This window comes from Annulohypoxylon maeteangense (assembly GCF_022496945.1).
Source record: "Annulohypoxylon maeteangense strain CBS 123835 unplaced genomic scaffold GGS22scaffold_19, whole genome shotgun sequence".
In the NCBI taxonomy this organism is placed as follows: Eukaryota; Fungi; Ascomycota; class Sordariomycetes; order Xylariales; family Hypoxylaceae; genus Annulohypoxylon; species Annulohypoxylon maeteangense.
The window spans coordinates 260,807-275,603 of NW_025953266.1; the positions used below are offsets into that span (position 1 = coordinate 260,807).

Consider the following 14,797-nt stretch of genomic DNA (forward strand, 5'->3'; position numbering starts at 1 on the left):
CGAATTTCTATCGTTAATCCTCTTCAGCCAATGTTGTACGGACTTCATCCCCAACGACAGGTAGCTGTTACGTTAACTCTCCGTCTACCGGTACCTCGGGATGATGTTCCTGCATTCAGTGATACGTAGGTACCTTGATAGGTACCTTCCCGACGGATGATCCGCCTAGTGATAGCTGCAGCTTACCGCCTAACGCCTGTGTCTGTGTCGCATAGCAACAACGCATGACCATGACCTAATCTACTAGGCATTTCCCCAAGCTATTCTCGGCAAGTCTCATCCCGCGCCGTCTCGGTTGCTATTGATCTCTCACACCTTACTGCAAAGTCAACATCGTCGATAGTAGGTAATTCATCTACTCAGTTGCGCTCCAATAAAATAGCAAGAATCTCCTTGTCGATCTCGTTTTTCCTGTTCGTTCGCTTCTTATTTCTATCCGATTTCCAATTGCTTCATGTCGCCCAGGGAGACATCCAAGCGGATTCATTCCCCGTCTTCTTTTGTGGAACTCGGTCAGAATTCCCAATCATCAGATGAAGCTTATTCAGGAACTTTTGATCCGAGCAAGCTTAAACTTGGTATAAACCTAAATATATCCTCTTCATCTTCTTGTGCCCTTCCTATATCCAGTTCTCGTGAAGCTCGATCGGATTTTCCCCTCAATCCCCAACTCCGCGAGATGGAACCCCGCATTGTGATACCAATCGACAAGAAATGGGAATTCAAACAGGCCGACAAGGAGGGTAGCAAGTACCTTCCCGTCGGTCAATTTCCAACTAATGTTCACTTGGACTTGCTTTCCCATAATCTCATTCCGGACCCTTATATCGGCAAGAATGAGCTTGACGTTCAATGGATTGGCGAAGCGGTCTGGGTTTACCGGACTAGCTTCCCTTCCCCTGTAACCAAGAGCTCTGCAAAAGCAATTCTAGCCTTTGATGGCTTAGATACTTTTGCGACTGTGGTACTCAATGGAAAAACGATTCTCGAGACTGATAATATGTTCATTCCTGAACGTGTCGATGTTACAGCCGATCTGAAGGGTGACGGGGAAAACGAACTGGTCATCACTTTTGATAGCGCCTACCTGCGAGGATGGAAGCTAGTTGAGAAGTACCCTGACCATAAATGGGGTTGCTGGAACGGCGACAACTCTAGATTGGCTGTTCGGAAAACACAGTATCACTGGGTACGTCTGAGAAGAAGTAGCCTGAGAATTGGCTGATCGTATCTGAGTAACATGGAAAGACTAACGCGCGTAGGGCTGGGATTGGGGTCCAGCATTGTTGACTTGTGGTCCTTGGAGACCGATCAACCTTGAGATCTATGAGTCGCGGATATCCGATCTCTGGTTCGATATCGATGTCGACAAGTCGCTAAAAACCGCTACAATAACTACCCATGCTCCGGTAGAAGGCGAAGCTACGAAGGTTCAATTCGATATTTCTTTGAATGGCACGACGGTTGCTAGTCGGGGAGTACTTCCTGGCACAAGCGCCACCTTTACCATTTCTGACCCAGAACTATGGTATCCAGTTCGATATGGCGAACAACCCCTATACACAATATCGGCTACTTTAGAGGACCATGGTAAAATTCTAGACACAATTTCCAAGAAAGCTGGCCTACGGAAAGCGGAGCTTGTCCAGAGGCCTCTAAAAGGGGAGCCTGGTACATCTTTCTTCTTTGAGGTTAACGGCATCCCTATCTTTTGCGGCGGCAGCGATTGGATTCCAGCAGATAACTTTATTCCAAGGATTAGTAAGGAGAGATATTATGATTGGGTCAAGTTAGTCGCAGACGGAAACCAATTCATGATTCGGGTATGGGGAGGGGGTATATATGAAGAGCAGGCCTTTTATGACGCGTGTGACGAACTTGGTATCTTGGTATGGCAAGACTTCATGTTCGGCTGCGGGAATTACCCCGCCTGGCCAGGCCTCTTAGCCTCAATCAAACGTGAGGCAGAAGAGAATGTCAAGTTGCTAAGACATCACCCGAGTATCGTAATTTTCGCTGGCAACAATGAGGACTACCAATATGCCGAGAGCGTCAGCCTTACTTGGGATCAGGATAACAAGGATGCTGAAAGCTGGCTAAAGACTGATTTTCCGGCACGATATATCTACGAGAAGATCCTCCCCGATGCCTGTCAGAAACTCGCGCCATCCATCTACTACCACCCTGGAAGTCCCTGGGGTGGTGTTGATACGCGTGATCCAACTGTAGGCGACATCCACCAGTGGAATGTATGGCATGGCTCACAGGAAAAGTATCAAAATTTCGATAAGCTGGTGGGGCGCTTTGTATCTGAATTTGGCATGGAAGCATTTCCTTCAGTTAAAACTATCGATGCTTACCTTCCACTCGGCAAGGATGACCCAGACCGTTATCCCCAATCTTCTACTGTGGATTTCCACAACAAGGCAGATGGGCATGAGCGGCGTATTGCTTTATACTTAGTCGAGAATATGCGGTATGCGCCGGACCCGCTTGAACAGTTTGTCTACTGCACGCAGTTGATGCAGGCCGAATGTTTAGCCTCCGCATACCGGCTCTGGAAACGGCAATGGAAGGGACCAGGGCGGGAATATTGTGCTGGTGCGCTGGTTTGGCAGATCAACGACTGCTGGCCGGTCACTAGTTGGGCTATCTGCGACTATTACCTGCGTCCCAAACACGCCTATTTTACCGTCAAGCGCGAAATGGCACCCTTGTCCGTGGGAATGACACGGCGCGAACACCAACATCCGCGCAATAAATACACGCGTGTAGACATCGACACAACGGTACAGATCGAGATATGGGGCAGCAATCTGACACTCGAAGACCTAACAGTAGACTGCTTGGTGAAGGCGTGGGACGTCGAGACTGGTCTCGAAACATACAGCGAGACCATCAACAAGGAACCCATCGTCCTGCCTAAAAACCAATCGACAGAAATCGCCGCTTTTGACGTCCCGGTTCCGAAGAAGGATGACGGCATTCATGCTAACCGCACCGTGGTCGCGACGTACCTGATAAACCCTACAGACGGCTCTCAGCTCGCCCGCTACGTCAATTGGCCGGAGCCTTTGAAATACCTACACCTGCAGAAGCCAAAGCAGCTAAGCGCTAAGCTGACCAGCGACTATGCTGTAGTGGAAGTTTCGGCTGAGGTCCCCGTTAAGGGCGTCGCGCTCGAGTGTGAGGATGACGCAGTCAAGTTTGAGGATAACTTGGTGGATATTGTGCCTGGTGAGGTGGTGAAGATCAAAGTGCGTGGTGCGAAGGAGGGGACTGTTATTGAGACTCGATATCTGGGTATGATTTAGATTTGCGTCTACTTGCTTCTCATGGCGAAGGGATGTATAATCTAATCTACGATAGAGGTTACAACTAACTACCAAGGTATATACAAGTGAGCCTCAGTTTAGAGGAAATGCATATAGACCGAACTAGACGGCTAGTTTTACTTGAACGCTGTTGTGGTCCAGTTGGTTCCCGTTACTAGGTTAGCTTTCTCTTTACCAGAATCGTAAGGTCGTGAGATTACCCCCCTTATTAACCCAAATCATAAAATACCGGGCTGAACCCCATCGTATGTTCGATCACCTCCGGATAACCACATACTACCTACCCCGGTAAGGCTAGGTATATATGTACGCGTTGGAGACCATGCAACCGCGTGCACGATCGATCCTATAGGAGTCCACCCGCGCTCTGTCGACGTCGTATTCAGCCGGGAAGACGCGGCATGCTTCGCGGGGAAAGAAGGGGTTCCGGTGGGAGATGCCTACTACTTACCTAGTTAACTTATATAATAGTAGGCAAGGCTTTCCTAGGTTGTGAGGCTTTGTCTTTCGTGTTTATTATGTAGGTGGATTGAAACGGAGCTGTGTGTTACGAGGCCTGTAGTTGTGTGAGCGATGGTGGGTTTATATGCCTTGATACAGACTTACATTGTAAGTGTGAGCGAGGGAGTAGAATAAGTAGGTGATTTTTTTATTACCCATACTGCTCTTCCATACATATAATCCGTGCTAGACACCTCGACGCCCATGCCTACAGCCACTACCATGCCCCTATATACTAACCAGACGCCACGATGTAGCCCTCGATATCCAATCGACACTCAGCCAGATCCATTCACTGACCCGCACCCATCCCAACAACCCTACCTACCATTCCACCTCGCCCATCCCCTCAAGCAATCTTCTCATTCGGCCCCGCGATCAACAACTTAATAACCTCGCCCTGTTTAACCTTCTTAAACGCCTCCTCGGCCTTATCAAAGCTCACAATCCCACTAATCAACTTCTTCACAGCGATCCTCCCCGACGCGACAAGGTCGACGGCAAGTTTGTAATCACCGCTGCCGTACCGGAAACTGCCCTTCGCAGTAACTTCCTTGAGACACATAGCCATGATCGGGAACGTGATATCGGATTTCCCCATGCCGCCCTGGACATACGTCCCGCCCATGCGCACGACGTGCAGACTCGTCTGGATACTGGGCTCGGCACCAGACGCGTCGATGACGACGTCGGCGCCGTTGTCGATGCCCGCTTCGGCGAGGATGTTCGCCGCGTTCTGCTCCGCGGGGATCCGTTGGCTCATGTATGTGTGCGTGGAGTAGAAGCTCTTCGCGAAGGCGAGCTTCGACTCCACGATATCCACGGATACGACCTTCGACGCGCCGAAGGCCCGCGCGACGGCCGCGCAGAGAAGACCCACGGGCCCCGCGCCCATTACGACTACGGTTTGGCCTGGCGAAACGGCCGCTTGGCGCACGATGTGCACGGCGACGGCGAGGGGCTCGATCAGCGCGCCTTCTTGCAGGGACATGTTGTCTGGCAGTTTATAGCAGAAATCCGCGGGGGAGACCCAGAAGCCGGTTAAAGTGCCGTCGTAAGGCGGCGTCGCGGCGAACTGCATGTCGGGACACAGGTTGTAGTGGCCGCTGAGACAGGGCTCGCAGCGCCGGCACGGGTACCCTGGCTCGAGCGCGATGCGGTCGCCTTTCTTCAGCGTCTTGACCGCGGGCCCGACTTCGACTACGGTGCCCGCGGACTCGTGGCCGAGGACCATGGGCTCTTTCACGACGAAGTGTCCGATTGCCCCGTGTTCCCAGTAGTGCACGTCGGACCCGCAGATGCCGGTGTAGTTTACGGCGACGAGGACATCGTGCGAGCTTTTAAGCGTGGGCACGGGTTTGGATGAGAAGGTTACGTCGTGGGGTTTGTTGAGGATGAAGGAGAGGTTCTGGAGGGAGGGTTAGAGATGGTTAGGGGGTGGGGGTTGGGAGAGAACGCACGCTGGCGGTTTTGGGGTCCATTTTGTCTTTTGGATTAGGGGTGGAGGACGTAGGTATGTGAGATGAGATGAGGTATATGAAATTAAATGTTGAGTATACGATGAAAGCTACTTGGCTTTAAATAGAATGAGACTTGATGATAGTTAAAGATGAAAATGGGATAAATAAGAAGATAAGAAATAAAATCACTCTTTCATTTGATCCCCCGTACTCGGAGAGCTAAGCTGTAGCTAAGGTACGATAATCTCGTGAGAGCTTTAACTCACACGATAGCCCCCGCAGAGGTTTAAAATCTCTTCGAACAATAAAATGTCGTAACGAACAGCTATTCGAGGGGTATGGAGCTGTGGTGGGGGGATCATCCCCGGTTCGCCCCCGGTCTTTTTTTTTTTTGAAGCTCGCAGCTCACAGCTTCTATTGAGCGCCTAACTATTATAGGTACTGACACATTCAGCCGCCCCAATCAACTCGACCACATTATCCACAATTGGTGGTCTGGACGTCATACGGAACCACTTAGCTAGCGAGGAGGGTGGAAAGCGGATGAATCTTGGTGTTGACAAGTGCTGGGTGGGGTAGCGATAGATTTCGCTACGGGAGATAAATGAATTCCCTTTTGACCTGTGGTGGGCCTTTGTGTCGGCAATGGTATTATTATCGTCAACCTCGCTATCGTCGGCAAACATATTGTTGTCGGCATCTGTGGAAGTTGAAATGAGCAGGTATCAGCCCCTACATGAAAATATAGGGGAGCAGCAGATAGCAATTTGCGGGGTTACGTGGGTCTTTCAGGTTAGTGCGGGCAGGTGCGGGGGAGATTTAGCTCCGACTTTTATCAGGCAGAAAACTTACCGCCAATAATTTTTTCCACACCGCTCGGACCCTCGGAAATAATGGTTCTTCATAATTCTCAGCTTCAAAAAAAGTGGTTGGAACTGATTGTCGCAAACCATGGATATTTTGAAAATCTTGTCCCGAGGGACAAAAAAGTCAGCTACTCAACCGACAATTCCAAAACCTGTTGTCAAACCGTCCAATCCTCAGCTTTACAATGACCCTACTAGAGGACTTAAACGCAAACGGAATGAGGAACAACCCTCATCGAATCAAGAAGCCGACGATGATCTAGAAGAGATCAACTTTTTCGCGCCTCACATAGCAAAAAAGCCGATTCCCGAACCCGAGACGCGTGAGACATCAAAAGAAGATGCATCAAAGCCCCTTCTTGACGATGAAGAAGTGCGACAAGTCCTCCGATCGCATCGTCTAAAATTTACTCTCCTTTCCTCGCACGAGCGCAAAAAGTCAAAAGTAAAGAAGTCAAAGAAGAAGGAAGAGGACAAACCTAAGGAAAAGGATGGAAAGAAACAACTCTTTCCGCAACCAATGACCTCGTTTTCTGAGCTTCGGTCTAATTATAATATCTCGACTCGGCTGGGGGACAATCTTGCGAAACAAGGGTACCGGATACCTACCGAAGTGCAACTGGGTAGTCTACCACTTTTGCTACAGCCAGAAAGAGCAATTGCATCATCCACTGCGAAGGAATCGAATTTCAAGACCAAACATGGTGTTGATTTCTTGGCAGTTGCCCCTACCGGTAGTGGCAAAACACTGGCTTTTCTGATCCCAGCTATCAATAGTATTCTGCGTAGGAGAGCCGGTGATGCGGCGCAGAAGGATCATATTCTAGAAGTGGTAGTGGTTGCCCCCACGCGGGAATTGGCTCACCAGATCGTCAATGAGGGCAGAAAGCTTGCGCAAGGCACAGGAGTCAAGATCGTAGGAATGAAACGGGGGATGCAACTACCCGCGGAAGGTCAACCAGACAGCGATTCTGACAAAGAAGAAGAGGGCTCGGAAAACGATCAAGAAGCAGGTAGCTCTGACGATGATGATGGCGATGACGCTGAGGATGACAAGCAAGACAACAAACCTCAAAAAGCGACTACAATAACCAAAACTGACATTTTAGTCACAACACCGATGTTACTACGAAACTTTTTAAAATCGAGGAAGTTGCCAACAGTCAAACATTTGGTCCTAGACGAGGCCGATGTTCTCCTCGACCCCCTATTCAGAGAACAGACCCTTGGAATATGGACCGCTTGTACCAGCGACTCTCTGCGGGTAGCTTGCTGGTCCGCAACTATGGGTTCTAATATCGAGGGATTGATATTGGAGCAGTTGAAATCCCGAGAGTCTCACTCCTCTATCCCTCTAATTCGCCTTGTTGTCGGACTCAAAGATACGGCAGTTCCGAGCATCAACCACAAACTCATCTACACAGCGACCGAGCAAGGCAAACTATTTGCGCTCCGCCAGCTTCTACATCCCAGTTCTTCCGATGACTCTATGCCAAATATGCGACTTCCCTTCCTAGTGTTCGCACAGACGATCGATCGCGCTACAGCTTTACATAACGAATTGAAATTCGATATACCTGTCGAGGCCGGTGGTTCATCTCGCATCGCGGCTCTTCATTCATCACTTTCAGATTCGGCCCGTTCCAGCATTGTTGCCCGTTTTCGAGCTGGCGAGATCTGGGTTCTAATCACGACTGACCTTCTTATGAGAGGAATTGACTTCCGTGGAGTTAACGGCGTTATCAACTACGACGTTCCAACGTCCGCGGCAGCTTACGTACATCGCGTTGGTCGAACCGGTCGAGCCGGCCACGAGGGTGGTGTCGCCGTGACGTTTTATACTACCGAGGATGTCGCATACCTAAAGAGCATAGCCAACGTCATTTCTCTAAGCGAAAAGCAAGCTGGAAAAGCTAGCGAGGAAGGTATTCCAAAGTGGTTGATGGATTCACTTCCTAAAGTTGGCAAGGAAGAAAAGAAGAAACTAAAGAAGCGAGGTGTGGAGTCTAGACGGGGAGATAAGGCCAAGATCACAACCCAGAGCGCTTGGGAGAGGCGAAAGGAAAACAACAAACGCGGAGCTATTGCTGGAAGCAAGAAAAGGAAGATTCAGGAGGGCGTTAGTGATACCCAGGCAGTAGAAGACGGAGAATGGGGCGGCATCGATGATTAGGCATATCAGCAGTCTATGGGCTTCTGACTATCTTATTGACACTATACTCAACTTACCGTTGTAAATAGAAAGTATTGGCTAGCTACAACTTGACTGTAAATATAATTGCAAAAATATTTAAATATTTCATTTTGTGTAACAATGTGAAACATGACGATTCCAAGAATAATAGCGGTTACGGAGCAGCCGTAGAAGAAATAGCTGACAAAGCACCGGATATACCCCTATCTTGTAGAAACTAGCTAGATATTATATTCAAAATATTAGTTATTTTACCAATTATTGGTCAATTCAACATCGCGTCAGCAAAGCTGGAAATGACGAACGAGAATATCGGACCGTCGGAGAAAGGGCGTCGTGGGCGCGGGAGTTCCTTCCGATGCCGAAGGCTCCACCTTCTGTCGATAACGAATCTTTAAGCTTGCAAACGGCAAAGCTATCGCACCTTCTTCTCCCGCCATACAAAACTTCCCTCCTCGCCAATTAAAAGGGAGAATTGTTTTCACAATTTCAATTCGGCAGACTCAAGCATTGGATATTAAGATGACACGGTCGCTCCCTTAGGGATATATCACACCTACACCTAGGTAACCTACGAAGAAGACAATGTCGCGCCTCCTCGCTTCTCGATCGTCCGGTCCCGCACTCCGAAACCTCAGTATACCTAGACTCCCGGTTCGGACGGCCTCGCCACGCATAATATGTGCATATACGTACGTGGGCAGAAGCGGCGTAAGGCTATACGCCACGGAGAGTAAGGATGGAAAGGGAAAAAAAGAGACATTCCAAGGCCAGATGCTAGAGAGCATTAGCTCGCGCATTGCGCGAGAGAAGGCGGAGCGCGAAAAGTATGCCAAACAGCAGCAGGAGTCTGCGGCGTCGAGGCAGTGGGCTGTGACGTTCGGTAAGAAGTGCCAATAGCAATGCTGATAATAACGAGAATGCGGGGGTGGGGTGCTGACGCTCGTCCATTGATTGCTAGTCGTGCTCGCTGCGGCCGGTGTATCGTATTATCTAGGCACCCAAGCGCCTCGCGACCCAGAACCTACATCGACGCTCCCACTTTCCCAGATCCGCGACCCGAAATACCAGACCGACAAGGCGAACCTCGAGGCCGCGTGGGCGGACTTCTCGGCTATCGTGGGCAAGGAGAATGTGAGTACGGTGGAGGACGACCTGCATACACATGCCAATTCCGATTGGTCGAGCTATCGCAATGAGGAGTCGCAGAAACCGTTCATGGTGGTTTATCCCAGTTCGACGGATGAAGTCAGCTCGATTATGAAGATCTGCCATACGAGACGGATACCGGTGGTTGGATACAGCGGCGGTACGAGTCTGGAAGGGCACTTTACGCCGACTAGGGGAGGCATATGTATCGATTTCAGGAGGATGGACAAAATTATTGCACTGCATAAGGAAGATCTAGATGTCGTCGTACAACCGGCTGTTGGGTGGGAGCTACTCAATGAAGTGATTGGCAAAGATAATCTATTCTTCCCGCCTGACCCAGGCCCGGGTGCTCAGATCGGGGGTATGATCGGTACGGGATGCAGCGGTACAAATTCCTACCGCTACGGCACTATGAGAGAATGGGTTCTCTCGCTCACCGTTGTGTTGGCTGACGGCACTGTAATCAAGACCCGCCAACGACCGCGGAAGAGCTCTGCGGGCTACGATCTAACCAAGCTTTTTATTGGAAGCGAAGGTACTCTAGGGCTCGTTACAGAAGCAACACTAAAACTGACCACAAAGCCTGCAAGCACAAGTGTAGCGGTCTGCGGTTTTGGCACAATTCGACAAGCTGCTGATTGCGTCGCCAAGGTTGTCGGCCAAGGCGTCCCAGTCGCAGCCGTCGAGATCCTGGATGAGGAGCAGATGAAATGTATCAACCAAGCAGGCATGACAGCGAAACAATGGAAGGAGGTACCCACGCTCTTCTTCAAGTTCTCCGGTACAGACCGCGGCGTCAAGGAGCAGATCCAGATCGTGCAGGAGATGGCGCGGCAGACGGGGAGCAAGAGCTTCGAGTTCGCGCGCTCTGAGCAGGAGAAGGCGGAGCTGTGGAGCGCGAGAAAAGAGGCTCTTTGGAGCACTATGGCGGTCGCGAAGCCCGGCGAGCGAGTTTGGACAGGCGACGTGGCGGTTCCGATGAGTCGGTTGCCGTTGCTAATCGAGGAGACCAAGGACGATATGAAGAAGAGTGGGATGTATGGTACTATTGTTGGACACGTCGGTGACGGCAACTTCCATATTATCTTACTTTCGAATGACGAGCAGAGACATGCCGCTGAGGAATTGGTACACCGTATGGTGAAGAGGGCTGTTGAATTGGAAGGGACTGTTACGGTACGTTTCTCCGGCTTTCCAACGTCTACAAAGAATATTTAAACTAACAAGAATAGGGTGAACATGGAGTCGGCCTAGTCAAGAGGGACTACCTACCTCATGAACTTGGCGAGAGCACAGTCGACACTATGAGAAAGATCAAGCAAGCGCTTGACCCACTCTGCCTCCTTAACGCCGACAAAGTTGTCCGCGTACAAAAACCGAAGCCCGGCGAGATTCCCGAATGGTGATCCTACGCTTCTTATTGAAATGTGTATAGTCGAGATCATGGCAATTATGGTTTCATCAATCCGTATATACCTTTTTCCCACCTACCTACTGTCTACAACATAAAAGTTTTCCGAAGATTTCTAGATTTGCAATTTGATGTGTATTCTTCTCTACTACTATGTATTTAGCAAGTGCGGTTGTGAACCTAGGGAAGCGATCCCCAGCCGCACCGCCTATTTGCGGTCTATTAGATTCATCGCCATACCCCCATCGAAGGTAACTACTCGTATTTCGCAACTAACAGCCTTAGACTACCGCTCCTCCCCAACGCCAACCTTCACTGACTGACCCCCAAGTCTTGCGGGTCGGCCCCGAGCTCGAGTCTCCTGCTCACTCGTACACGAAACAGAAGGGTGAGGATCCTACGGTGTCGAGAAGTTCGCGGAACGTGTATTTCTCGCCGACTGGGCTGATGTCGAGGACGTCTTCTAGGGTTCCGTTGCGGCTTGCGGGTTGGTTCATCATGGTGATTGTTCCGGCCATAGTCTATGTATGGTTAGTATCGGCCTCCAAGACAGAGAGGTTGGGGGGGTTGAATCTGCTCACCTGTCGCTGCTCCCAGTCAAGGTTCTGCCAGATGAAGTACATGCGATCGATCTGTCCGTGGTGCAGGTAGAAGACGGGCTCTAGAGGCGAGAAGTAGAAGTCCCCACCCGGGTCACCGGCTGAGGTAGTAAGTATTAGCATATTCTTCTAACCTACTGAGAGTAAAGAGAAATAGATGAAAGCAAGAGCTTACCGATCGAGAAGTGGCCACCGCCGTGGACGGCAAACCCCCACTTCCGAGCCGCAGGCCAACGGAAGTCTCCCTGGAGATTCGCCTGGAATAGAGCGATGTCCGGGGCTTGCAGGATGGTCTCGGTGGTGTTCTTTATCGAGGCCCACTGCGCACAGATCTGCGTGTTTAGGTCGCGCTTCAGACACCGCGGGTTGTAAGCTAACGGGTCCCTGGCGGTGTTAGGACCGAAGTTGACGGTGTAGTTAGTGAAGGGCCCGTCGGTCACGCATCCACCGCCCGAGCCGCCAGGGAAGAAGGTGTTGGACGAGTTTGTCTTCTCGCCGTTAGAGCCGAGCGAAGTCTCGGATCCGTCGAATATAGGCGAGTTTTCGACGCCGGTGGTGGCGTCGAGACCCCACTAGATGAGAAAAGAAATGTTAGATCTAGGGTTTAGGGAGGGGGTGGCGGCTCGCTTACCTCCCAGTATGGGAATGTGCCGGTGTACCCGCACAAATCCCTTAGCTTTTCCTCGAAGGTCCAGACGTAGAGTCTATGGAAGAGGAGGAAGTATGCCTGGCTTTTTGTTAGAAGGGGATGTTGCTAGGAAGCGATTGCTTTATGGGATTGACGTACTGAGTTATGGACATATGGCGTCAGCTTGTAGTGCAGAACGCCGAAGCTGTCGAACATCGACCTACAGACACATATTAGTCAGCATTCAGGCACGCTTTGCGCGAGAATATGAAGTCCAGGGTTTGCAACTTACTTCGGACCAGTTACGTTCTCATACACATTTGGCGATGTCATGAGACAGTTGACGGCCCTAACATAGTCTATTCTCTCTGCTGCGGGAATGTATCTCCTATTCAGCAAAGGGTTAGTTCTCAGTTTCAAGATCAAGGGTGTTTCTTTTAACTCACCATTCCTTGCGCACCCTCACATTCTCCTTCGTACATTTTCCAGTTCCATCGAGACGAGCAAGGGCAGTGTCATAAGCCAACTTGCCCATATCTTTCAAAGCTTTACCTGAGTCGATGTCCGCCTGAGGGTAGTCGGCGCCGAGAGCCAGCCCCTGAAGGGACGCGCCCAAGAGGGTGGTCGTCAATAGCTGCTTGAAGAAGCCCATTGCAACAGTTGCAACAACGACTACTCTTTTGGCTCTCCCTCTCGGGAAGAGGACAAGAAATGCGGCCTCCTATATCTTACTTTTTTATTTCAATCAACAACCCCTATCCGCCAAGACTCGCCAGGCTGCGAGTATGGCAGAATGGAAAAATGTGGGGAACCCCTGTCCACATGGCAAACGAAGACATAAAACTCCAGGGAGGACGGACATAAGATTTACCTAACAAGACAATATACAGAGAGGCAATTTTGTCAGTCCTTCTCGTCGCGTATATTAAATTCGGACGCTTCTGATTGGTCGCGGACCGCCGATCATCGCCTTAGCGATGGGAAAGGGTAGTGGACGAAGTGCCGGACGCACAGCGAGACGGTTTCCCAAAAAGGGGGAAGGGCTAAATAGCAATTTTTGGCCGAACAGCGGCGGTGATTGGCTCAGGCCCCCCCTTTGCCGAGTCGCTTGATTGAGTGGTCACTTGATTTCTTCCGTTCGAGGGAAACGAAGTGAGCACGATAATACCAAATAAACTGCATTGCGCTCCCCATTCCTTGCAAGGCCACGCGGACGACCGTCCAATAGGCACCTCTCTATTTAGATGACTGCTGACACTGGCCGCGTTCGCGATATGATATGATATGGTATAGTATGTATGTATGTATATATGTATGGGGGAGATGCAATACGACACGGACACGAACGGCCCGGAGCGAGACGGCACTCGAAGGGTGAAACTTTTCATTTGACATTTATCCACCAAGTTGGGACTGGGGTTCTGCATATTGGGCTACGGCCAAACTTGGCCCTGCGTGCGCATGCGCTCCGCCGTGGTCGTCTGGTATAATTAGGACAAGGCTCGCTCACGGCACTTGTGTCGACAACGGCGCGATGGCGAATGCTGGACATGCCGCTTTGCCGAATTGGTAGAGACGTTCAGCTGGTTGCCTCCCTTTCATGTGATTTTTTTCTCTGTGGGCGATGGCTTGCCTTGGATACACTGGCTAATTATATCAACGCCGTCCTAAGGTAAATGATGGACGTAAAATTATAGCGTACAGGAGGTATACTAGAGAATGATTCAGCTACCGCGACTACCTACCTAAGCAGTGGTTCATAGACTACCTAGTAAGCACATAAAAAAAGCCTCACTCTCAATGCCAAAATAACGAGGGCAAGGGCCAGCTCATCTTCCAGCGCGACAAATATAGCAATTACTTTCTTACCATCCGCAAAGCATCCCCTTACAGACACGTTATCTCTAACGTTGCGCCGTAAGGCTTGAAGATATTAATGAATGCATCTGCCGGTTGATAATGTAAGAAATATGTCATGGTAAGTCTGATTTCAACTCTGCTCTATTTGTCATGCTCGATGATGTCCTAGGGCAGTATCTTCCGACGCGGCCTTGCGGGTATAGCGATACCCCTCTCGTCTCAGTAGGTAATTGATTTTTGCGGATAGAATGAGTGTTTCTTAGTGTTTATAGCTGATTTGATACTCGCCTCGAATAGAAGTACCTAAATATATGACCATGTTACTAGTTTGCCGCTCTTTTCTACTGCTTTCCAACCACGATATTCAGACCCACTTATACCCCTTTCCAATCGTGGACCTTGATGACTAGGTATTCCCAGGTCGAATTGTACAAAGTTGCGAATCGGAATTGATATGAATTGTCGGAGTTCTGTCCGGATTGGCATTCGACCCGTAGGAGGCCCGTCTTCTGGTGTGGTTGGCCTTGGAACACAGTAGAAGATGGGTATCCTCGTCTGTATACCACATTCCTATGCGAGTTTAGAACTCCTCGCGCAATAATATTCTAAGTATAATTGATGGTTGGAACCTTCCAAAGTGTGATTTGAATCGGGTTGCTTATTTGGTCGAGATCAGGGCAGGTAGAGAGGTGTCGTCGAGGTATCTGTTTCGGAGTTTCTGTCTGGGGTATCGATTCGAATGCGCATTCAAGACCAGTTAAATCAATAATACATCTAGACAGAGTAATATA

The 14,797-nt window shown here is 50.0% G+C and overlaps 5 protein-coding genes across 5 annotated transcripts; 3 read left to right on the forward strand and 2 right to left on the reverse strand.

The window, feature by feature from the left end:
- Positions 1 to 197: 197 nt before the first annotated feature.
- GGS22DRAFT_172256 (glycoside hydrolase family 2 protein) lies at positions 198 to 3,843 on the forward strand. Its single transcript, XM_047962727.1, has 2 exons — positions 198 to 1,189; positions 1,263 to 3,843. Exons 1-2 carry the CDS (start codon positions 455 to 457, stop codon positions 3,312 to 3,314), a joined length of 2,787 nt encoding a protein of 928 aa, XP_047815317.1. The 5' UTR covers positions 198 to 454; the 3' UTR covers positions 3,315 to 3,843.
- Positions 3,844 to 6,045, reverse strand: GGS22DRAFT_172257 (GroES-like protein). Its single transcript, XM_047962728.1, has 3 exons — positions 5,297 to 6,045; positions 3,942 to 5,244; positions 3,844 to 3,891 (listed from the first exon to the last, which is right to left on the reverse strand). Exons 1-2 carry the CDS (start codon positions 5,315 to 5,317, stop codon positions 4,186 to 4,188), a joined length of 1,080 nt encoding a protein of 359 aa, XP_047815318.1. The 5' UTR covers positions 5,318 to 6,045; the 3' UTR covers positions 3,844 to 3,891; positions 3,942 to 4,185.
- Positions 6,046 to 6,247: 202 nt separating this feature from the next.
- GGS22DRAFT_196431 (P-loop containing nucleoside triphosphate hydrolase protein) lies at positions 6,248 to 8,444 on the forward strand (the record flags this gene model as incomplete). Its single annotated transcript, XM_047965822.1, has 1 exon — positions 6,248 to 8,444. The coding sequence occupies one exon, from the start codon at positions 6,248 to 6,250 to the stop codon at positions 8,333 to 8,335; it is 2,088 nt and encodes a 695-aa protein (XP_047815319.1). The 3' UTR covers positions 8,336 to 8,444.
- A 319-nt stretch (positions 8,445 to 8,763) lies between these two features.
- On the forward strand, positions 8,764 to 11,030 carry GGS22DRAFT_172261 (D-lactate dehydrogenase mitochondrial precursor). The gene is made up of 3 exons (XM_047962729.1): positions 8,764 to 9,239; positions 9,318 to 10,684; positions 10,741 to 11,030. The coding sequence occupies exons 1-3, from the start codon at positions 8,942 to 8,944 to the stop codon at positions 10,912 to 10,914; spliced, it is 1,839 nt and encodes a 612-aa protein (XP_047815320.1). The 5' UTR covers positions 8,764 to 8,941; the 3' UTR covers positions 10,915 to 11,030.
- On the reverse strand, positions 11,031 to 13,477 carry GGS22DRAFT_172263 (Di-copper centre-containing protein). Its single transcript, XM_047962730.1, has 7 exons — positions 12,593 to 13,477; positions 12,439 to 12,534; positions 12,306 to 12,366; positions 12,150 to 12,245; positions 11,694 to 12,090; positions 11,501 to 11,619; positions 11,031 to 11,440 (listed from the first exon to the last, which is right to left on the reverse strand). Exons 1-7 carry the CDS (start codon positions 12,796 to 12,798, stop codon positions 11,285 to 11,287), a joined length of 1,131 nt encoding a protein of 376 aa, XP_047815321.1. The 5' UTR covers positions 12,799 to 13,477; the 3' UTR covers positions 11,031 to 11,284.
- Positions 13,478 to 14,797: the final 1,320 nt, after the last annotated feature.